At 46.0% G+C, this 22908-nt stretch overlaps 5 protein-coding genes across 7 annotated transcripts in view; 2 read left to right on the forward strand and 3 right to left on the reverse strand.

Moving 5' to 3' along the window:
* Positions 1 to 5281: 5281 nt before the first annotated feature.
* Positions 5282 to 7264, reverse strand: LOC135342328 (8-oxo-dGDP phosphatase NUDT18-like). Its single transcript, XM_064539034.1, has 4 exons — positions 7120 to 7264; positions 6901 to 7049; positions 6233 to 6685; positions 5282 to 5582 (listed from the first exon to the last, which is right to left on the reverse strand). The coding sequence occupies exons 1-4, from the start codon at positions 7196 to 7198 to the stop codon at positions 5343 to 5345; spliced, it is 921 nt and encodes a 306-aa protein (XP_064395104.1). The 5' UTR covers positions 7199 to 7264; the 3' UTR covers positions 5282 to 5342.
* Positions 7265 to 7322: 58 nt separating this feature from the next.
* On the reverse strand, positions 7323 to 9948 carry LOC135342320 (endoplasmic reticulum chaperone BiP-like). The gene is made up of 4 exons (XM_064539026.1): positions 9749 to 9948; positions 9189 to 9668; positions 8487 to 8877; positions 7323 to 8384 (listed from the first exon to the last, which is right to left on the reverse strand). The coding sequence occupies exons 1-4, from the start codon at positions 9853 to 9855 to the stop codon at positions 7410 to 7412; spliced, it is 1953 nt and encodes a 650-aa protein (XP_064395096.1). The 5' UTR covers positions 9856 to 9948; the 3' UTR covers positions 7323 to 7409.
* A 97-nt stretch (positions 9949 to 10045) lies between these two features.
* LOC135342324 (suppressor of SWI4 1 homolog) lies at positions 10046 to 13025 on the forward strand. Its single transcript, XM_064539030.1, has 10 exons — positions 10046 to 10201; positions 10461 to 10616; positions 10737 to 10889; positions 11002 to 11079; positions 11169 to 11338; positions 11550 to 11657; positions 11957 to 12074; positions 12169 to 12247; positions 12378 to 12626; positions 12682 to 13025. Exons 1-10 carry the CDS (start codon positions 10184 to 10186, stop codon positions 12954 to 12956), a joined length of 1404 nt encoding a protein of 467 aa, XP_064395100.1. The 5' UTR covers positions 10046 to 10183; the 3' UTR covers positions 12957 to 13025.
* Positions 13026 to 13057: 32 nt separating this feature from the next.
* Positions 13058 to 15314, reverse strand: LOC135342327 (geranylgeranyl transferase type-2 subunit beta-like). 2 transcript variants are annotated; one of them, XM_064539032.1, is made up of 10 exons: positions 15234 to 15314; positions 15069 to 15176; positions 14692 to 14892; positions 14508 to 14613; positions 14407 to 14459; positions 14010 to 14120; positions 13818 to 13929; positions 13675 to 13763; positions 13387 to 13461; positions 13058 to 13306 (listed from the first exon to the last, which is right to left on the reverse strand). In XM_064539032.1, exons 1-10 carry the CDS (start codon positions 15234 to 15236, stop codon positions 13169 to 13171), a joined length of 996 nt encoding a protein of 331 aa, XP_064395102.1. In that variant the 5' UTR covers positions 15237 to 15314; the 3' UTR covers positions 13058 to 13168. The 2 variants fall into 2 exon arrangements, with proteins under 2 accessions (XP_064395102.1, XP_064395103.1); XM_064539033.1 differs by having other exon boundaries at positions 15229 to 15296.
* The window catches only part of LOC135342315 (myosin-11-like), an 11413-nt gene continuing 3770 nt past the window's right edge, over positions 15266 to 22908 (forward strand). Inside the window, exons 1-7 of one of the 2 annotated variants that reach the window (XM_064539016.1) lie at positions 15266 to 15425; positions 15617 to 15839; positions 17901 to 18142; positions 18329 to 18504; positions 19188 to 19349; positions 21816 to 21878; positions 22634 to 22908. The exon at positions 22634 to 22908 is cut by the window's right edge and continues 532 nt beyond it. In XM_064539016.1, coding sequence (XP_064395086.1) covers positions 15643 to 15839; positions 17901 to 18142; positions 18329 to 18504; positions 19188 to 19349; positions 21816 to 21878; positions 22634 to 22908 — 1115 coding nt within the window. In that variant the 5' untranslated portion in view covers positions 15266 to 15425; positions 15617 to 15642. The remainder of the gene's footprint in view (positions 15426 to 15616; positions 15840 to 17900; positions 18143 to 18328; positions 18505 to 19187; positions 19350 to 21815; positions 21879 to 22633) is intronic. The other variant, XM_064539017.1, reaches the window with a different exon arrangement.

Genomic DNA, 22908 nt, shown 5'->3' on the forward strand with positions numbered 1-22908 from the left:
TCCATGGGTGGGAACTGTCGGTCTCCATGGCATCTCCTTAGAAACTCTGACGTCAATGGCCTGGAATTCTCCAGATCCAATTCCAGATCCAGTTTCAGAAGCTCAGTTCCTTTGAAATTTGAAGAAGCGAAGTGTCTTGCTGGAAGAGGTGAGTTTCTTTGCTTGTAGACTAGCTTGCATGTTTGCAGGAATGTTAGGCTAGGAAGCCATTTGAAGCATTGTAGCATTGTTTGCTGTCTGTTGGGTAATGACATTACTAATGTTTTACTGATTGCTACTGACTTGATTTTTTGCAGAAACATCGTGAGCCTTCCACTGTGTTGCAGAACCATCGCGAGCCTTCCACTGTGTTGCAGAACCATCGCGAGACTTCCCACTGTGTTGCAGAACCATCGCAAGACTTCCCACGGTGTTGCAGAACCATCGCGAGACTTCCCACGGTGTTGCAGAACCATCGCGAGCCTTCCACTGTGTTGCAGAACCATAGCGAGACTTCCCACTGTGTTGCAGAACCATCGCGAGACTTCCCACTGTATTGCAGACCCAGCGCAAGTCCCCCTTCCAGAACCAGCGCAAGCCTTCCAGCGGACTATTGTAAGTTTCAACTGTACCTCTGCGCTGCACGTTCATCTTGTCTGTCGCTTGTTGCATGTGTACGCGTGTATATTACTGCAGCTATTAGATTGGTTGTTCACTCTCTGGCCTTTGAGCGTACCGGTGTTGCATTGTTTGTTGAGAGTGGAAGGTTTCTGCTGTTTTATTTAAGCAAGTGTGGCCCCTTCTTGACTGTGAGGTGTGTAGGTCATGCAGCTTAATAGATACATACTTGCCAGCAAAGCGCACGTTGAATGCATGTATGCATGGCTAAACTCGTGTCGACAACGCTTTTTATGTACTGTTATATACGCGTGGCTAAGAGTCTATTATTACCTGCATGGCCTTGAACCCTTTGGTGGTGGGGGGGGGGTGGTGTCCGTAGCATTCAAGTAATCAATCAGAAAGTGTGTGGAAGGTTCTTCAACAGCTAGGTTGCAGGACAACATCTTCTTGTTCTTGAAACCGTTGTCGAACCAGCCTTTGGGGTGCGACGATGGATCACTCATGGCATTCCAGTCTATTGAGGGAGCACTCTGCTGTTAGTACCTGCCTAAAGGGAAAGCAGCACAGGATCCTGCCATAATTGGGAGTGTTAAGATCTCGTTATCAGTTCCAATAGTTAGTTAGCTAGGATCATTAGAAAATAGCTGTCTATAATATTATAGTTAGACAACTGCTGCTTCTTGGCTTATGCTAATCTGTTATGACGGAGGATCTCAACTCTGTGCCTACTGCACATGGAATTGGTAAGTTCAGGCTTTAACTAAACCTATAGGTGTGCCAAGGGAACTGTAGCCTTTGACTGGGTTAGTGAAGAGTAGTCTTGAGCACTTGTGCAAGCCTTGCATGCCAGGCTTGTTGCAACTGGAGTCGACAAGGGCTTCAAGAGCAAGGAGGTGTTGTCTCTGTGAGTCTACTGTTGTTGAACCATCCCACACATTCTGGTTGATTACTTCTGTGCTCAGTTAATGGTACTCACAGTCACAGGGTCCCTTAGTTTATTATGCCCTTATTGTCCCTTGGGCAAGGAAACTACTGGACAACTGGTGTCCTCCTGTGGTTGATTTGATTGGTTGTTGTGGTTGGTTTATTATTTGTCTGGTATTGTAATTATCTGGTGGTCTTGTGGTGCAGTCTTGCTGTTGGTTGTTGTCATCTCTTCTCTGAACACACATGATTGGCTGGTATTGTATTGTGTGGAGATGTGTTGAGTGGATGGTTTTGTTTGAACTGCTGCGCTCAATGTATAACCATGCATTTGCTTGTCCTCTTGCAGCCACAATGCACACACACACAGCTCCTCCTATACTGTACTAGTGTCCATTCTCTCACTGCTTTCGTCTCCTCTCTCCCCCAGGTACAGACAAGCCATGCTGCTCTGGGACCCAGGGAGGATCGCTGCACGTATTATATTTCAGGTTACTGAAGGGGGCGGAGCTTGACTGTACGCCCCACCTATTCTTTTAGGGGGCGGGGCTCAGATCTCAATGCCCACTACTATTGAGATAGTCCATATTTCTGTATGTATGTATGTATGTATGCAGCCATGGATACACTAAAGTAAAGATCAGTATATGGCTGGCTACATGTATCACTAGTGTTTCATGCATTCTGTGGTGTGTAGGTCGATGTCTGCTGCACAGAAAAAGATCCTATAGGTTCGATTATTATGTACAGTAACTTACGCTCTATATGCAGGTTGATTGCTAGTAGAGGAGCCTCTGTAACTGCATACACACAAATGAGTAGCTAGCTATGTTGTGTGGCAAGTCTTTCATGCTCTCTGTGTAGGTTGATGTGTGTGGAGGAGCCACTGTAACAGCGTACACACAGATAAGTAGCTAGCTATGCAAGTCTTTCGTGCTCTCTGTGCAGGTTGATTGCGTGTGGAGGAACCACTGTAACAGCTTACACACAGATGAGTAGCTAGCTATGTTGTGTGGCAAGTCTTTCATGCTCTCTGTGCAGGTTGATTGCGTGTGGAGGAGCCACTGTAACAGCATACACACCAGATGAGTAGCTAGCTATGTTGTATGGCAAGTCTTTACAATCTCTATACTTACAGGTTGATTGCTTGGGATGGACTTACAATTAAGTAACAAACATTACAAGCAGCTGAACTCTTATTCTGATTGGATGCTGCAAACAATGATTGTCGTAGTTCTAAAGTTCTAATTAGTTGTTCTTTGGTTTATCATTTATTTTACAACAATTATTAGTGTATAAATTTTCGCAGTTCGATTTCAGTACATCATCAAATCCCATCCATTTCTTGTTGGAGACTCTTCATTGTATGAGAGGTAGATGCATGGCTTGACAGTAGTCTGTCTTGTGTCCCTCATGATACATACTAGAGGCTTGGTCAATCCTGCACAACACAGACAGTACATTATCATTGATATGCACAGTCTAATAATTATGGTGAGACACAATAGAATAATGGGTGAAAGAAAAGGAGGTCATGACTTCACTAAAAAGCTATCAATATCAAAACTAAGAGATGCATTCTGTAGCTCTAGACAAGGCCTATCACATGACATGCTCAGATCACAGTTCTGATGGTGGAAAGAGTCGAAAGAGTCATGCACACTCTGCACGCGGCAGTACTCACTATTTCTTACTTTATCTGCAGTGAAAGACGTCCAATGGGTTGTCCACAAACTCCACAGTGTCACCTTGTAACTCCTCCATCATCTGTTGTCATAGCAACGTGTCACTGACTCCGCCCCTCTCGTGCTCTCCATCACTGTACGCAATGAAGTAACAGGTCAACAAATGTGTAGCAATGGATGCATTTGTCACAGAGGCTGTATAGTTTGATCACTAGTAATGATATCTATTAGCAGATATTGAATGCCAGTCATCTAAAGCAGCCTATACACTATACTAGGTGGTCCACTTTTGATCATGACTAGCCACTCACTTGTACTCGCTGCGATGCTCTTTGCCACGTGATCCATTGCTGCTGGCCTTTTGGGTGAGTATCCACCCGATATCCAGCCTTGTGGAAGCTCCTAGAGGGAAGGACAAGTGAACGCTTTTCCTCACCAACTGACTCATCTTGTGTGAACCTGTCTGGTAAAAGGTCATCGAATCTACACATGAGGGCAATTTTGTTAGTATTAGATGTTTTGTTAACGATCTTTACCAATTCTTAGTATACATCTCGAGGTAAAGCCCTAGCAACACATTGGAGGGCGGCTGATTCATGAGACTATATACATTTTTTAAGGAAGCAGCTTGTCAACTTATAGAGACTAAGGCGTTTCTTATTCACAGCTAAAAAAATAACAACTACATGTAATAGCAACTTGTTTTGCGTTCCCGTGAGTGGGTTTGGTTTAATTGACTAGCAAGGCAAAGGAATATCACAGTTATAATTTCAGTACATTATCAATACCACATTACATAGAAATCTTCCATTGATGAGAGGTAGATGCATGACTCAGCTAGGGTCTGGTGGTCAGTCCTGCACACACACACACACACACACAGAATCATTATTAATACACGCGGTCAATGATCATTATGTTCCACAAATTATCTGTAAGTAAGTAGGCCCTGATATAATTGGATGAGAATAATAGGCAGATTTTCCAAGAATTAAGAGAATAGAATAATGGGTGAAAAAGGGTAAGGCTCTGTAGTGACTGTATGCACGTAGTGAACACTACCTGGAACACCACACAATAATAATGTGGAGAGCTAGTAATTATAGGAGGGGGGGGGGGACAGAGCATGAAAAGCCGTAACCATTCCACACAAAGCATCCATCACATGATATGATCAAAGTTCAGGTAAGGGTAGAGTCACATGCTAACAATCTGCATGCGGCAGTACTCCTTAAATCGATTGTATTCTATCTGCTGTACAAGTTGTCCTCAGTGTGTCACCTTGTAACTTGCTGGGAACATGTCCAACTGACCCCCACGAACCTAACGAGCGAGAGAACGATTAGATCACTCACTAGTAGTAATCATAATAACTTCCCCCACAGAAAATGTTAATTCAAGCAACTTTCGGGAGGTCATAACTTCACTAAAAAGCTATCAATATCAAAACTAAGAGATGCATTCTGTAGCTCTAGACAAGGCCTATCACATGACATGCTCAGATCACAGTTCTGGTGGGAGAAAGAGTCACACTCTGCACGCGGCAGTACTCACTATTTCTTAATTGTATTCCTTTATCTGCAGTGAAAGACGTCCAATGGGTCGTCTGCAAACTCCACAGTGTCACCTTGTAACTCCTCCATCATATGTTGTCATAGCAACGTGTCACTGACTCCGCCCCTCTCGTGCTCCATCACTGTACGCAATGAAGTAACAGGTCAACAAATGTGTAGCAATGGATGCATTTGTCACAGAGACTGTATAGTTTGCTCACTAGTAATGATATCTATTAGCAGATATTGAATGCCAGTCATCTAAAGCAGCCTATACACTATACTAGGTGGTCCACTTTTGATCATGACTAGCCACTCACTTGTACTCGCTGCGATGCTCTTTGTCTCTTGATCCATTGCTGCTGGCCTTTTGGGTGAGTATCCACCCGATATCCAGCCTTGTGGAAGCTCCTAGAGGGAAGGACAAGTGAACGCTTTTCCTCACCAGCCGTCTCCATCTTGCGTGTGAGTGCCTGGTAAAGGGTCATCAAATCTACAACAGTCTGTTCATGTCATCGGTTTACTAGACAAAAATCGGCATGAAAATGTTACTACTTCATTGAGGCAATAAAAAAATCACTCATAATTGTATAAATCTAGCAGAACCTTCACTAGTCAAAGCAACTCTTAGTTGTGACATTAGGGGATCAGTTACGACAGTCCATTCGAACTCTTGACCTTTGCTCTTTGACCCCAAGTCTAGACTGTCTGCCTTCAATATGTAGGTGACACAAAATCCATCAAATTTGCCGTGAGGTTTTCCAGAGTGTTCCACTGACAGTACACCACAGTGCTTGAAGTGACCAGTGTATCCACAGTCCTGTGTGTGTGTGTGTGGGGTGTGTGGATGCGGGGGGTGGGGTGTGTGTGTGTGTGTGGTGTGGATGCGGGGGGGGTGAGGTGTGTGTGTGGTGTGGATGCGGGGGGGTGGGGTGTGTGTGTGGTGTGGATGCGGGGGTGGGGTGTGTGTGTGTGGTGTGGATGCGGGGGGGTGGGGTGTGGTGTGGATGCGGGGGGGTGGGGTGTGTGTGTGGTGTGGATGCGGGGGGTGGGGTGTGTGTGTGGTGTGGATGCGGGGGGGGTGGGGTGTGTGTGTGGTGTGGATGCGGGGGTGGGGTGTGTGTGTGTGGTGTGGATGCGGGGGGGGTGGGGTGTGTGTGTGGTGTGGATGCGGGGGTGGGGTGTGTGTGTGTGGTGTGGATGCGGGGGGGTGGGGTGTGTGTGTGGTGTGGGTGTGTGTGTGTGGTGTGGATGCGGGGGGGGTGGGGTGTGTGTGTGGTGTGGATGCGGGGGGTGGGGTGTGTGTGTGGTGTGGATGCGGAGGTGGGGTGTGTGTGTTCTATCCAACACAATGTATTACGTTTGTTACTTCTTGTACTTATGTTGAGCGGAGAGCTCATCCAGATTGGAGTACAAAATGTCTAACAAGCAATTCAGAGAGAGACTGTGCAGAGTTATAGTCACACACACCTTGATAGTGATGGCAGTGGGGTCATCTCTCCCATGCAGCAGGCAGACTGGTAGACTCGTGCTCCCTCCTCCCTCCTGTCTAGTCAGTACCACCATTGTCTGCCCATCATCATGAACTAGCACCATCCTTTGAGAAGAGCTAGTGTGACCTACAAGAACAGGGAGACCAACAAACAAACGCCTCTCAAACCATTCTCCAGCCTTTATAATCAGTGGCAGAATATCACCCGCCCGAAGACGAACTTGTTTGACCAGATTCTCCACATGAGCAGTAAACCAACCAGCTTGTAGTGACTCCTGATCTGCTTGTTTTGTAGTCTTGAGACTGCCTCCAACCACACGACCCACCAGTGTGAACCTCACCCAGTGGTAGCTATGGCTCTCAACCACCACCAGTGCCTCAGGCTGGAACTGGTAGCCTGATTCCTCCAACACTTCTCTCTGCACTGCCTCCTGTACAGGCAGGTGCCGGCCATGTACAACACAGACACTAATTACACTAATGAGGGTATGAGGTGATACATTGACAGGCTATTAATTGACTGTTGTTCCATTGCAAGCATGTGTCTATAGGAACCACTTTTGAGGTAGCGACAGCTACAGCCAGTAAAACTATGGGGGAAACAAATGATATAGACTAACGACCCTCTCATGCAGATGCTACTCACCACAATAGATTCATCTCTCTCCATTCTTCCAGCTGGCAGATACCACGTCCCTCTACAGCTAGCCTTGGCTTCTTGTATGAGCAGCACTTTCCCATCCTGTATCACCACGCCTGCCACTATGTACGTCATGTTCTCCTTCAGTCGCAACTCTAGGCAGAGGGCAGGTGCCAGGTTAATACATTGAGCAATATTTTATACTATGGTAGGGGATCCACTCACTCATGTCAGTGGCTCTGATGTCAGGATGAAGTGGTTGAGGAGTGGGGGTACAATTCACCACTGCAGCTATCTCCTCCATGCTGTCAGCTAGCTAGATAGTGATTCTATATAGCTAATATCAAGAACTCAATGCAAGGTGATTCAGCAAAGGGGGCGGGGCTTGTACACATCACAATGTTTATAATACTGTCAACTCAGCATGACACAGTGCGGAATATTAATCATGAATAACAACAGTGTGTTATAATTAAAAGCTAATAAGTTCCCTATTAAACTGTCCCTAAGAGGGTTCAGAGTTCGTCCTTGTCATAGTCGGCACCATCTTCATTAGAAGGAGGGGGTGGGGCATTTTGCTCGTACAGTTTAGAGATGATAGGATTAGCAACTTCTTCGACGGACTTCTTCTTGTCTTTGTACTCCTCCGTTGAAGCCTCAGGATTACTGTCCAACCATTCAATCGCTTCTTCAACAGCTGTTGAGATTTTGCTCTTTTCTTCCTCTGATAGTTTGCCACCAAGCTTTTCGTTGTCACTGAGTTGGTTTTTGAGTGAGTATGCGTAACTTTCTAGTTCAATTTTGCTTTCAACTTTCTCTTTTACAAGTTTGTCATCTTCAGCAAATTTCTCAGCATCTTGGATCATTTTATCGATATCTTCTGGAGTAAGTCTGTTCTGATCGTTGGTGATGGTGATTGCTTCCGTGTTTCCACTTCCTTTGTCTTCAGCAGTCACTGTTAAGATGCCATTCTCATCAATTTGGAACGTCACTTCTATTTGTGGCACTCCTCTGGGCGCAGGTGGGATGCTGTTCAGGTCAAACTTTCCCAGAAGATGGTTGTCTTTTGTCATTGGTCTCTCTCCCTCAAACACCTGGATGGTGACGGTTGGTTGGTTATCAGAAGCTGTGGAGAATATCTGAGATTTCTTAGTAGGGATAACGGTGTTTCTAGGGATGAGCTTGGTCATGACACCTCCCACGGTTTCTATTCCCATAGTGAGGGGGTTGACGTCAAGCAATAACAGTCCACTAGCTTGGTCCTCTCCACTCAAGATACCGGCTTGTACTGCAGCACCATACGCCACAGCTTCGTCAGGGTTAATGCCACGGTTAGGTTCTTTGCCACCAGAGAAGTCCTTTACAAGTTGTTGGATTTTAGGAATACGTGTAGAGCCACCGACTAGTACGACTTCATCGATCTCTCCTATCTTGAGATCAGCATCTTCGAGGACTTGTTGTACTGGTTTGAGTGTGGATCTGAACAGGTCCTATAGGGAAGGGGGGACAAGGCAATCACAACAGAAACTAGCCACATTGAAATAGCAAGCATGTATTGATACAACCACAACCACCCACCAGTGTACACTCACCATGTTGAGTTCCTCAAACCTTGCTCTAGTCAGTGTCTCAGAGAAATCTTCACCATCAAAGAATGACTCGATCTCAATCCTGGCTTGGTGCTGGTTACTAAGTGACCTCTTTGCCTTCTCCACCTCTCTTCTCAGTTTCTGCACAGCTCTGTTATCACCGCGTATATCCTTGCCTGTCTTCTTCTTGTAGAGCTTGATGAAATGGTCCATGACACGTTGATCAAAGTCCTCTCCTCCAAGATGTGTGTCTCCATTGGTGGCAACTACTTCAAAGACTCCATTATCAATAGTGAGCAGAGACACATCGAAGGTACCACCGCCAAGATCAAATACTAGAATGTTCTTCTCTCCATCTTTCTTATCCATACCATAAGCAATGGCAGCAGCAGTTCTGTGAGGGGAGGGGGTGTATTAGCAGTGTGAGGGGAGGGGGCGTATTAGCAGGTGAGGGGAGGGGGCGTATTAGCAGTGTGAGGGGAGGGGGTGTATTATCAGTGTGAGGGGAGGGGGCGTATTAGCAGTGTGAGGGGAGGGGGCGTATTAGCAGCTTGCAGGGCAGTAGTTTCAGTTTCTTATTGACCACATACAAAGGCAGTTACAACAGAGGCAGTTACAACAGCGGGTGGTATTGAGACAGTTGGGTGTTACACATGGTTGTGGGGGGTACATGCACACGCCCACTTGTACAGTGAGGGTACTTACGGCTCGTTGATAATCCTCATGACATTGAGACCAGCAATGACGCCGGCATCTTTAGTGGCCTGTCTTTGAGCATCATTGAAGTAAGCAGGGACTGTGACGACAGCGTGTGTAACCTTGTGACCTAGGTACTCTTCAGCTATCTCCTTCATCTTGCCCAGCACCATTGCACTGATTTCCTCAGGGGCAAACATCTTACTCTCACCCTTGACGTCAACTTGGACATGAGGCTTCTTGTTCTTCTGTTTAACTGTGAATGGCCAATATTTGATATCTTTCTGAACATTTGAATCGTCCCAAGTGCGCCCAATCATTCTTTTGGCATCGAAGACAGTGTTGGTTGGATTGGAGGTGAGCTGGTTCTTAGCAGCGTCTCCAATCAGCCTCTCCCCATCAGCAGTGAAGGCCACATAGGAGGGAGTGATGCGGTTACCTTGGTCATTAGCTATGATGTCCACACGACCATTCTTATACACACCCACACTGCAGAGAGAGGAGAGGTATTAATGCTAGCACACACACACACACACACACGTACACACACAGAAACATGGATGCCTCACCAAGAGTAGGTTGTTCCTAGATCAATGCCGATGACTGTTCCAACATCTTCCTTATCATCTCCAGCCAGGGCAAGTGCCACGAGACAAGTAAGTACAAGTAATCTCATCTCAGATCCTACTTCTCTTTCTTTGGTGAAAAATTCAAGAAGAAAACTCAGTTTGTGGTTGAGACTCAAACCAGTGACAGTTATACAACTCGTGGCTGGTCTATGTGGTGCATTGTGATTGGTCCAAGTCGCCGGAAGTCTCGCAAAGTAGGTGGGCCAATCTGATTGGGATTCGTCAACAGCCTCGATTTCAGCGGCTTGTATTCGGAGTTTAGACGTGCATCATGGATTGCCAAAACACTTTGTTTCCTTTGTTTCCTTTGTTGCCTCCCTACCGCGTGGACCAGAAGAAGAGGTGTGTGTACAGTTACTGTCAGTGTGTGCAGAGATGGGGAGGACACGTAGAGTGAGTCATTGACTACACTCACTGTATGTGTCACTGTATGTACGTGTGTGCACCACTATACACAGGGTCAGAGTACACTGTACGTATGTACGTGTGTGCACCACTATACACAGGGTCAGAGTACACTGTACAGTGTTATAATTATATTGTTGTAAACAGCGAATGAAAGTGTAGGGAATATAGACACGTGGTAGTGTTCCTCATAACAGTACACTATACTATTATATCCCCGGCTTGTGTCTAATCTGGCCGGCTGTAGAAGAAAAAGCAGACTGTAGGAGCCACGCCCCCTTCTGATGGTGCCCCACCTCCTAAGACCTTCATTATGGAGAGGGGAAGAGTTGGAAATTCTCTCAATCAACTTATTCTTAATCTCAGACAAGCTATGGAACCCAACACTGCCACCAAGCTCAAGGTGGGGGGGGGGGGGGCTAGAGGAAGGGTGTCCCTTATACTAGTAGCGATCCTCTTACTTGTTACCACGTGTCTGACGACTAACCCTAACCCTCTCCTTCCTGTCTCTGTGTGTGTTTAGGTGAGGCAAAGAAATGTACTCAAGGACTTTGTGACAGTGGCTGGACCACTTGGTGTCACACATTTTATGATAATATCTCGATCAGATGATTTCATCAACTTACGAGTGTGTCGTATTCCACACGGTCCAACACTTACCTTCCATATTAAAGCAGTGAGTGGGAGGGGCACCTCTCTTTGTCTATTACCATGTATGGATATACTATATAGCCCAATACAGTGATGTGAATGAGGACATTTTCACTGAATATTGTTTTCTGTTATAGTTTTCCCTCTGCAAGGATGTTGTCAACAGTCAGAAAGATCCAGTTTCAACTCAACTTATTTACATGACCCCTCCACTGGTAAACCATCCCTACCCCCCACATGCATGTATCTATGGTAACCCATACCCCACATGCCTGTATCCATGGTAACCTGTTCCCCCACACAGCTGGTACAGAATGGCTTCTCCTCTGATGATAAACCATCTCAACTTATCTCAACAGTGTTTCAGAATCTCTTCCCTTCGTTGAGTGTGGGCTCTGTTAGATTAGGAGACATCAGACGTTGTCTATTACTACAATATCACCCTGACAACAAGAGCCTCGAGCTAAGACACTAGTGAGTGGGTGTGTGCGTGTGTGTGTGTGAGGGTGTGAGGAGGCGTGCTTGACCCATCATGTCATGCAACCTGCAGCTTAGCTAGAGGAATTGAAGATTATTAAGCACATTAATAATTATTTTGTAGCTATAAAGCCATCAACTCACTGCCCCCGTCCCCTCACTGCCCCCTCCCCCTCACTGCCCCCCTCCCCTCTCTGCCCCCCTGTAGTGCTATTCGTGTAAAGCCTCGTGGTCTCAGTCGTGGAGTAAGAAAACTGGTCAAATCTCGAGTACCTGATCTAAGCAAGTATCACGATATCAGTGAATATGTACTGGGGTAAGTAACAAGTGCACCATCATTTGCCAATACCATACCATGTGTGAGAGATAAAATGTTGTATAAGCTTTCTTTTTTTTGCAACGGTATATTAAAGTTATGGCTGTTAAAAGATATTATTACAACCCCGCCCCCTCGTTTCATTCATGGTTCGGAGACATTTTCAACTAGCTAAAACTTTAGTATATTGTTAGTGGCAACAATTTTTAGATACCTTTCAAATGGTGTCATCAACGTTCTCATATTGAGATTTGTACTCCACACCACCCACCCACACACACACACACACACACACACAGTGATGGAGCATCAGATAGTGAGGGTGAAGAGGTGGGCGGTGGTGATGTGACCCTCCCCCAGGACCTACCAGGACGTGGTAACATCAGGACACAGCAAAGTGCAGTCAGACTATCCGAGGTAGTATAGTGGATTGCAGTGCACTTGCAACAGAGAATTGCCTAACCCTAACCCACACACACACACACACACACACCCACCCACACACCCACAGCTTGGTCCACGTCTGACACTGCAGCTGGTGAAAATAGAGTCTGGACTGTGTGGAGGAGAAGTACTGTATCACTCATTCAGTGAGACTGTGTGTACTACCTGTAGCCCTTTATATACTGCGCACACACACACACACACGCACGCACACACACACACGCACACACACACACACACACACACACACACACACACACACACACACACACACAGTGCGCAAGTCCCAGTCCGCTGTACTTAGTCTACGTCATGAGAAGGAAGACGCACGAAGACTCAAGGCCATTAGGAAACAAGAGCAAGAACACAATGTGGCCAGAAAGAAAGAGGAGAGAGCACAGCACAAAGAGAGGTGTCTAGCTGGCATGAGCAAGGAGACAGGGGGCCCATCTGTGGGGGGTGGGAGTGATGAGGATGATGACGTAGAGTGGTACAGACAGGAAGTGGGGGAGGAACCAGACCCTGGTGAGTGGGCAGGAAGTGGAGTGGGTGTATTCATTTGTTGTGATTGCAATTGCAGACACGTTTATAACCAGTGATGGAACTGGGAAAGGAATTGCCTCCAAATTGAAGCGAAGGATGGGCAAGCGGCAGAAGACAGGCTCTCCCTCACCCAAACCAAAGAGATCCAAATATCCCTCTCAAGAGTCTACCACAAGACAAGGAAAGAGACACACCAAGACTAGCAGTAGTCACAAGTCTGGTGGTGGGGTGGTCAGATTTGCTGGCAAAACTAAAGGAACTGCTAAAACTGGTGGTAGAGTATTTAGGAAGAAATCATCGGGACGTTTATAGTGACTCTGTTAATTTTGATCTTTGCTGTATCTGTATTCTGATTGGATGATTGTAAACTGCAGTCCCCTGCCCCTCAATTGAACGTACCTTTAAATAACTAGTTTCAACAACAATAATTAACTGAATGTTCTATTGACTGATAGCTAGCTCACATTCACAACAAAGATAAGAAAACCTGATTGAAAACTATAATAAAAGCTAAAACACTGTTACTATAGCAACCTGAACTTTAGTCCAATTCTCTCGAGAACGTCCTCCGGCATACACAGAACTGGATTAACAGGTTTGATTTCTTTGTTACCTAGCAACGAAAGACCAGCCAATCCAAACAGAGTATGAAAAGGATCCACCTGTGTGCATGTACGGAGGGGTGTGGGTACAAGGTGCAAGGTGCATTAAGTATGGGCTGTCAGTACACACACTAGCTCACCCAGTCTCCTGGTCTGTCAGAGAATCCTCCGGTCTCATCGTCCTGACAGGCTAGAATAAACTCAATTAGCTTGTCCTGTTACAAACACAGAAGATATAATTATGAAGGAAGGATGATACAGGTATATGGGGGGGGGGTACAGGTATATGGGGGGGGGGGGGGTACAGGTATATGGGGGGGGGGTACAGGTATATGGAGGGGGGTACAGGTATATGGAGGGGGGGGGGGTACAGGTATATGGGGGGGGGGTACCAGTAGGTCACTATATATAGGGATCGAGGTACCCACTGTGCTGATCCAGTGAAGTCTGTCTATCATCTTGAGTGATGCTAGTACCCACCAAGAGTAGCACACATCAGGGAGCTTCTCAGGGCGACCTGGTTGATATAGTGATAGCTAGTACAGCAGGTTTATAGATAGAGTAGGCTCACCATTTAGTCCACCAGAGGGAAGCTGTCTCTCACAAAGCCACCATCCGAGTCTGTCTGCATCAACACGATGCAATGCTCCAGCCACAGCCAAGGCACCCACACAACAATACACCTGCAGTAGCAGCACATCACGTACTACTATATAGTCTAACTGATACTAGCCACTGACAGAGCAAGGGAGTTAGTGTTCACCTGTCCAGCATGTGATTCAGAGCCAGGTATTCGTCCAAACCCTCCATCAAAGTTCATACAGGACACAATGTACTCCACAGCTTTGGGCACATCCACAGCCTCCAGTCTACCCTGCAGTACAAGAGGGATAACAATGATTCTCTGTACTAGTAGCCTACCAGTAATGCCAGTGCTGTACTAGTAGCCTACCAGTAATGCCAGTGCTGTACTAGTAGCCTACCAGTAATGCCAGTGCTGTACTAGTAGCCTACCAGTAATGCCAGTGTACTGGTAGCCTACCAGTAATGCCAGTGTACTGGTAGCCTACCAGTAATGCCAGTGTACTGGTAGCCTACCAGTAATGCCAGTGCTGTACTAGTAGCCTACCAGTAATGCCAGTGCTGTACTAGTAGCCTACCAGTAATGCCAGTGTTGCCAGACTGCAGAATGAGAACCTCGTGTCCACTTCACCTACAGAAGCAGTGCACAAGAGTGGGAATGCTGTACTCACTCACTCACCCCACTTGTCTCCGTGGAATGACCCATCAGGTTGCTGCAGGTTAGTGATGTATCTGACCACACCCTCTTGGTCAATAGTATCAACGCAGTCATACAGTGTCAGAATCTGAGGGACAATAAGTGCATGGTGTGGTAGGAGACTAGTATGGTGCCCGTACAGTGTGGTAGGAGACTAGGATGATACCTGCAATGCACTGAGTGTGTAGAGGAGGTGTGGATCATGATGTAATGAGGGGGAGATTCCTCCAGACTCCTTATCTTGACAGTCACTAATGAACCTGATAACCTCATCTTTGCTCATACGATGGAGTTGATCCATGAGATCCATTGCAGTCAGACCCCAGTATATACCACTCATACGAAGGAACTCCGTAGTCACATACTCCTGTAGGGAATAATAGAGCAGCAGATCTGCTTCACATGATAGACCATGCTATTCATTTGACAACTTTCAATCCTATCTACTAATGCACAGGCCAACCTTATCTCTAAAAGATGCTGTAGAATATGTTCCATAAATAATGTTATCATACCCAATGGTTCACACACGCCCACACACACATAATCATCTTTGTCTTTCTCGAATGCTTGTATGTAGTCAGCATGCTTTGACAGGAGGAGAACCTTCTTGACATCTGGTAGAGTCACATCTTTCAATGGCACACCAGCCTGCAGTGAAACACAGCTCTACTGTACTGAACCTCAGAGCATCACACCGTACCTTACCATGATAGTTTAGAAGCAGTGTACACAGTTTAGGGGATCTCCCTAGTTACCTCACAGTGGGGACCTACCCTAGGCCCTGTGTGTATTAGTACAGTATCTACGTACGTGTGTCAGCCATTGTCTTAGCATAGCTAGTCTGCTAGTGTGTGAGCTAACCACTCCTAAAGCCCAGGACAAGCCCAGAGAGGAGAGGTTAGTTGAATGTCTCCACACACACACACACACGCACACACACACGCGCGCGCGCGCACACACACACACACACACACACACACACACACACACACACACACACACACACACACACACACACGTATCCTATCTCACAGTGACACACACCTATGTATCTGATGTGCTGTCTTTAAGTATTAACTACCGTACAGGTACGTGTAGGGACTTGTGAGTGACCATGTCACAACCTCACAGCAATAACTTCACTAACAATGCTTATGCTGGTGGCTATGTCCAACAAGAGTCCCATCTCTCGACTGCCAGAACACAACCTCAGCCTGTACCTCGGAACAGGTTCTCGAACCTACCACCAGATGTGAGACTACCACCGAGTTTCAACCACACATCCCAGGAGATGTATGGAAATCAGTACGTGTGAGTGTGTGATGTGTGATGTGTATTGTATGTTTTTATGTGATAATAGAGGACAGGGATTAGAAACGCAGGCACTAGCACTATTACCACTGGCAGTATTACCACTAGCACTATTACCACTGGCAGTATTACCACTAGCACTATTACCACTGGCAGTATTACCACTAGCACTATTACCACTGGCACTGTTACCACTGGCACTGTTACCACTGGCACTGTTACCACTGGCACTATTACCACTGGCACTATTACCACTGGCACTATTACCACTGGCAGTATTACCACTAGCACTGTTACCACTGGCACTGTTACCACTGGCACTGTTACCACTGGCACTGTTACCACTGGCACTGTTACCACTGGCACTATTACCACTGGCACTGTTACCACTAGCACTATTACCACTGGCACTGTTACCACTGGCACTATTACCACTGGCACTGGCACTATTTAGCCTCGTTCCCAGGCCTTACTTTTTCTTGCTGTTGTCACTGTTCATCCATAAATCATAAGAAAGACATAGTGAGGCAGCAAAGGAAGAAATGGGCGTACAGTTAAGAAAAAGTAAGGCCTGGTTTGGGAAATCGCGTGATCCACAAGGACTTTTATAAACGTGGGCGATATGTAGCCCACAATCGTGACGTAAGATATTCTCCCACGCATTCAGAGTTAATAAGACTGTACTGAGACCAACCACCAAGCTGTGCTGCAAGAGAACCAGTGTGGCCAGCTCTGGTGGCAGTAGCTACCTGCTATATGATAATGATGACTAAGCTATTCTTGATCTGTACTATCAGTAGACTATATAGTAGCATGTAGAAAGACACAAGAAAAGGTGATAGTCTGATAGAATCTGAACACATAACTAGTAGATCATCTAGCTAAGCCTAAGGTATAGCTAGCTATAGTGCTTGCAAACTTCCAGTTCCAAGTCCATGTCCAGCTTGCTGCAGGCAAAGTTTTATTAGTCATAGATCTTTGCGTGGGCAGTCCAAAATCTCTAGCTCAGCATGCCCACGCTCATTTTCACCCTTCTACCACCCTTCTACCCTCACGCGACTTCCCAATACAGGCTCTCCTTTTTCCTAACTCTATGTCTATTTCTTTCTTTATTCCTCCAATTAATACCGTATTTTATCTCATTGAACGATAATACAGTATTTTATCTTATTGAACGATTGTGATAAAGAACGAAAAAGGAGAGCCTGTGTAGAGGCTAGGCACTATTACCACTGGCACTATTACCACTGGCACTATTCCACTAGCACTGTTACCACTGGCACTATTACCACTGGCACTATTACCACTGGCACTATTCCACTAGCACTGTTACCACTGGCACTGTTACCACTGGCACTATTCCACTAGCACTGTTACCACTGGCACTGTTACACGCGGACAGTCCTTGCTCCTCAATATAGCCGCGACCATAATGCAACTTAAAGTGCTGAGCTTGCAATAAACCTTTTATGCAATAATGGAGTTTATTGCTGACCTAAAAGCCTGAGCAGCTCATGACGATACGTAAAACATAACAGTAAGCATGGACAAAACAAAACGTTTCTCAGTCCAATGTCTTGCCACACACCGACACTGCGGTGACAAAATCAGAGCATGAATAGTGGTTTCAAAATGCTAATATTATGGCCAAGTCTCGAATATAACTCGCTTAGTTATAGAGAAACTCCTCCGCAAATAAATATGCAACAAATTGGAAGAATGTGATCTCCCAACTTCCAATATAAGAGTTGAAGCACCATCATCATTATACCATCACTGTGATCATTCAGCAATCACTCCATGTCACCACAAATAACAAGCTAACCAAGTGCTGAGTACATTTTGTACCTAGGCTTTAGATTGGCTGTCCACATTGAAACTGTAAGCTCACGTGATCATATATTCCAACCCCTTCCTCTATTTATTATCAAGAGAGTATAATAACAAAATTAATTATGTTTTTGTTATAATTACAAAATTACATGACAATTAAGTTGACATTCACTATACTAGTACCTCCACCCCTCACACCACTCCACCCACTCCACCCCTCACATGCAGGCCACCGATACCTCCACGCTCCATCCAGCCCGCCCCCTCAGGAAACTACCATGCCGCCCATAGCAACACAGCCCCCTTAGCAACGGCTGGTATCAACCAGAGCATGTCTGCAGGAGATCTCTCCAGGATATTGGAAGATACTGAAAGAGAAAATGCTCAACTGAAAGATGCTATTAGTGAGAATAATCAGATCTTGAGCTCCAAACTCAGCGATCTAGAGAGTCAGGGAAAAGAGCTCTTGAGTAAGTGAACCAACCACACTGTCCACCACCACAGCACCAACTGTGCCCACCTTATAGCTGCATGCACGCAGTAGTGTTTTCATTTCATGTGCTACATTCCTGGAACCTATGGCTTGTGAATATCATTACATGATGTGGTAGCTTTGTCCCTGTCAGCGTAATCACTGAATATCAAATCCTTTACAGAGCTCAAGGATGATAATGATAGTCTGCGCAATCAGTTCTCTGCCTCCACCAACCAGTTCTTTGAAGCACGCGTTGCAGTGTTGGGTTTCAAGTGTCGTGTCATGCAGCTCACTGCTGCTCAAGGAGACCCCTCCCACAAGCAGCAGACCACACCCACACAAAAACTAGGCCCTCATGTGAGCTCTACACACCTGTGTGTGTGTGTGTGTGTGTGTGTGTGTGTGTGTGTGTGTGTGTGTGTGTGTGTGGGGTGTGTGTGTGGTATGTGTGTGTGGGTGGGTGGTTACTGATCCATTGATGCTGATCTACCCTCCTTGTGTGTGCTCAGAGGAGGTTGGTCATGATTGTTAATTAATCTTTTAATTTTCTTTGTAACCTCCAATTCCTACAGTAAATGCGCAGAAACCATAGAAGGAACCCCAACCCGGCCCAACCCGCTGAGTCAGCACTTTATCATACTTAAGCATTCTTGAGCGTTTATCTGTCTTGTATTACGTCTCCTGTTAGTCTATGAGTCGTAGTAGTTTAAAACTATCGTTGCTACACCTGCTATATTAAGACAGGAGTCAAGAAACAAGGAAAGTGCAGCAACAACTGGAACTTTGTGACTAATCTTAGTTTCTGGCTTACTACTTTAAGTATGACTATGCTACTCACTTTCTAGTATCACTGAGCATCATTTCCTACTAGTGTAAAAGGCTATCGTTTGCAGCCTTTTGGCTTAGCTAGGATAGCTACTTTCTCTGCAAGTTTCCACGGAACAAGAATATTAATTAACAATCGTGACCAACTTCCTCTGGTGTGTGCTGTACTGGATAACCACCCACGCACACTCACACCCACGCACACACACACACAGGAGATTAATGCTCAGATTAACACACTCAAGCATGAGAAGACACAGCTATTGAATGACAACATGAGCTTGGAAGCCGTGGTTGCTACAGAGAGGGACAAGTTGGAAGCACTGGAGGACAAGAAAAGGATCTCAGATGAGGAGAATCAGCGCCTGCAGGCTAAGGTGTGTGGGCGGGCATAAAGGTGTGTGGCGGGCATGAAGGTGTGTGGATGTTGGAGATATATGTAAGGCTATGCCTTATAAGGAAATAGGCTGTTGTTTGCCCTCCCAGAACTTTGATCTGAGCATACCGTATAATATGCACGACTAACTTTGCCTAAACTACAGGTATATTGTCGGACTCTTTCATATGCGCATAAGCTTATTCTCAACTAGGCCCTACAGAATGAATATCTTAGTTTTGTTTTTTAGTGAAGCTTGACCCTAACCCTGACCTCCCAAAATTTGCTTATCATAATTATTGTCTAAAAACCGATCATAAATTTAATCTATCCAACATTTTCACTTTCCCCCTAGTTGGGCGGAGTCCAACCAACTGCGTGGGGTTGGGCGCCACTACCATGTCAGGTTTTGTTTCTAGCCTCGATCCCAGGCCACACTGAAGATGGGCCTGGTAGCTAGTACCAGCCTAGCCTCGATCCCAGGCCACACTGAAGATGGGCCTGGTAGCTAGTACCAGCCTAGCCTCGATCCCAGGCCACACTGAAGATGGGCCTGGTAGCTAGTACCAGCCTAGCCTCGATCCCAGGCCGCACTGAAGATGGGCCTGGTAGCTAGTACCAGCCTAGCCTCGATCCCAGGCCGCACTGAAGATGGGCCTGGTAGCTAGTACCAGCCTAGCCTCAATCCCAGGCCGCACTGAAGATGGGCCTGATATCGACTGTTTGCGCATACGCCACATAATCCCCAGAAACCGGATATCATCGTATAATGCTCAGTAAAAACAATGACGTCACAACAAACGGAAGTGGATTGAAGAAAGTGGATAGAAGTGCGATTGTGAAGGTTTCTAGCCCGTGTGACAGCAATCTGATAGCTATCCTTAGCCTGCTAAAGACTCACAGCCTGCAACAGTGTGCTTGACAGAACGGAGGGAAGGCTGACAATAGCCTATATGGACAGGCCACACCCATCTGACACTAACCTACATGTAGACTCTATCAGAAGCTCTGTGTATGACTTTAATAGTATTCTTTGTCTGTATTTATAGGATATTTTTCCAGAAACATTACGGGGAAATTATCCAGTGAATGTGCAAGCAGTCAGTAGCAGACCTTCTTTTTGAGGCCTTGAGAAGGAGACTAGTTTTGTCCCTGCTGCAGAAATTTTACATGCTAGTAATGTGGGTGACCCACTACACAGTGTTTGTGAATGAGGTGTGTGTTGACTCCACCAACCTGTGTACTACTGTAATGTGTCAGGTTGAGCACTTGGTGGTGTCATCAATCTCATCTTAATGGTTGAGCACTTGGTGTCATCAATGCTCATCTTAATGGTTGAGCACTTGGTGTCACCAATGCTCATCTTAATGGTTGAGCACTTGGTGGTGTCATCAATCTCATCTTAATGGTTGAGCACTTGGTGTCACCAATGCTCATCTTAATGGTTGAGCACTTGGTGTCATCAATGCTCATCTTAATGTTGAGCACTTGGTGTCACCAATGCTCATCTTAATGGTTGAGCACTTGGTGTCACCAATGCTCATCTTAATGGTTGAGCACTTGGTGTCACCAATGCTCATCTTAGTGGTTGAGCACTTGGTGTCACCAATGCTCATCTTAATGGTTGAGCACTTGGTGTCACCAATGCTCATCTTAATGTTGAGCACTTGGTGTCACCAATGCTCATCTTAATGTTGAGCACTTGGTGTCACCAATGCTCATCTTAGTGGTTGAGTCACCAATGCTCATCTTAGTGGTTGAGCACTTGGTGTCATCAATGCTCGTCTTAATGGTTGAGCACTTGGTGTCACCAATGCTCATCTTAATGGTTGAGCACTTGGTGTCATCAATGCTATTTGGGAGATCATTGCTCATTTTTTGCCCAATAGCATGTACCGTATTACTAGAATGTTTTGCGACCATCAAACATTTGCGAATTTTGCGAGGGTTGTTCAATTCCTAACAATAAAATCCGCAAAACCTAAATTATTACTAGTAAATACACACGATCCTTGCCAGAACGCAATAGTTAGATCGCAAAGGGTCAATGTTTTGCGACTTGGTCATTTGCAAAGGTTTTTCACCCGCAAAATATTCTAGTACGTAATACGGTATTATAATTATTATAGCCCATGGTCCAATCCTAACCCTAACCTGGTCCAAGGCCAATTATGGCTCCAAACCAATCATGTAAACACATAGTCTGCTACAGAGGATTTCAGGTTGGTTGGCAGAAGGTTAAAAAGTTGAAGTGCACTCAACCATGACCACACACACTGTATGTTTCTTTCTACTAATGTAATTAGTGGTCATGGTTGACTGAATGTCAACTTTTAACTTCTGCCAACCAACCTGAAATCCTTTGTAAGCTTTCAGAAAGATCATCAGCACTACTAAAGTTATAGCTGTTGAACTACACCTTTAATCAATGGTGGTTCCTTGAGTCACCCTAACCTGTTGTTATTAGGTGACTCAGTTGGAGACTGATGCAAGGCTAATGGAGGACCGACTAGGACAGGCCCAGAACCATGTGAGCTAATATAGGTCTATGCTTTCAGGGTGTATATACACCTAACCCCCTACCCCCCCCCCCACATGCACAGTCTATGCTTGTGTATACACCTAACCCCCTACCCCCCCCCCACATGCACAGTCTATGCTTGTGTATATACACCTAACCCCCTACCCCCCCCCCCACATGCACAGTCTATGCTTGTGTATATACACCTAACCCCCTACCCCCCCCCACATGCACAGTCTATGCTTGTGTATATACACCTAACCCCCTACCCCCCCCCCACATGCACAGTCTATGCTTGTGTATATACACCTAACCCCCTACCCCCCCCCCCCACATGCACAGTCTATGCTTGTGTATATACACCTAACCCCCTACCCCCCCCCCCACATGCACAGTCTATGCTTGTGTATATACACCTAACCCCCTACCCCTCCCCCCCACATGCAGTCTATGCTTGTGTATATGCACCTAACCCCCTACCCCTCCCCCCCACATGCACAGTCTATGCTTGTGTATATACACCTAACCCCCTACCCCTCCCCCCCACATGCAGTCTATGCTTGTGTATATGCACCTAACCCCCTACCCCTCCCCCCCACATGCACAGTCTATGCTTGTGTATATACACCTAACCCCCTACCCCCCCCACATGCAGTCTATGCTTGTGTATATGCACCTAACCCCCTACCCCCCCCCCCCACATGCACAGTCTATGCTTGTATATATGCACCTAACCCCCTACCCCCCCCTCCCCACATGCACAGTCGTACCAGGAGCACTCTTCAAGGAGTCATCTCAGTCAACAACTGCGAACCACTGAAACTGATAACAAACGCATTCAGAGTCAATTAGATGCTGCTATACAAAGAGAGACTTCATTGAGGGGCCAAGTTGATGGCTTCAAGGCTAAAGAGAAGGACCTTTATGAGAGAATCCATCAGTTAGAGAAGACCTCCTCTAACCAACCACCTGTACCCAAGCCGCGCACTCTCATCCAGCCACAGCAATCTGAGGTAGTAGAGAGTTTGCAAGCTCAACT

This window comes from Halichondria panicea, chromosome 10 (genome assembly GCF_963675165.1).
Source record: "Halichondria panicea chromosome 10, odHalPani1.1, whole genome shotgun sequence".
Lineage (NCBI taxonomy): Eukaryota > Metazoa > Porifera > Demospongiae > Suberitida > Halichondriidae > Halichondria > Halichondria panicea.

Bases quoted from the DNA above. Each gene is read 5' to 3' on its own strand.
- LOC135342328 (XM_064539034.1), bottom strand. From the start codon at position 7,198: ATGGAGGAGATAGCTGCAGTGGTGAATTGTACCCCCACTCCTCAACCA. The intron at 7,050-7,119 runs GTGAGTGGATCC...CCCTCTGCCTAG, and splicing joins CATCAGAGCCACTGACATGA to AGTTGCGACTGAAGGAGAAC. The intron at 5,583-6,232 runs GTGTGTGTGACT...ACACACACACAG, and splicing joins CCACTGCCATCACTATCAAG to GACTGTGGATACACTGGTCA.
- LOC135342320 (XM_064539026.1), bottom strand. From the start codon at position 9,855: ATGAGATTACTTGTACTTACTTGTCTCGTGGCACTTGCCCTGGCTGGA. The intron at 8,878-9,188 runs GTAAGTACCCTC...CTCCCCTCACAG, and splicing joins ATGAGGATTATCAACGAGCC to AACTGCTGCTGCCATTGCTT. The intron at 8,385-8,486 runs GTGAGTGTACAC...CCTTCCCTATAG, and splicing joins GGTTTGAGGAACTCAACATG to GACCTGTTCAGATCCACACT.
- LOC135342324 (XM_064539030.1), top strand. The intron at 11,658-11,956 runs GTAAGTAACAAG...ACACACACACAG, and splicing joins ATCAGTGAATATGTACTGGG to TGATGGAGCATCAGATAGTG. The intron at 12,627-12,681 runs GTGAGTGGGCAG...TTGCAATTGCAG, and splicing joins GGGGGAGGAACCAGACCCTG to ACACGTTTATAACCAGTGAT.
- LOC135342327 (XM_064539032.1), bottom strand. The intron at 14,893-15,068 runs GTGTGTGTGGGC...TATTCCCTACAG, and splicing joins AGAAAGACAAAGATGATTAT to GAGTATGTGACTACGGAGTT. The intron at 13,307-13,386 runs GTGAGCTAGTGT...ACATGCACACAG, and splicing joins CTGACAGACCAGGAGACTGG to GTGGATCCTTTTCATACTCT.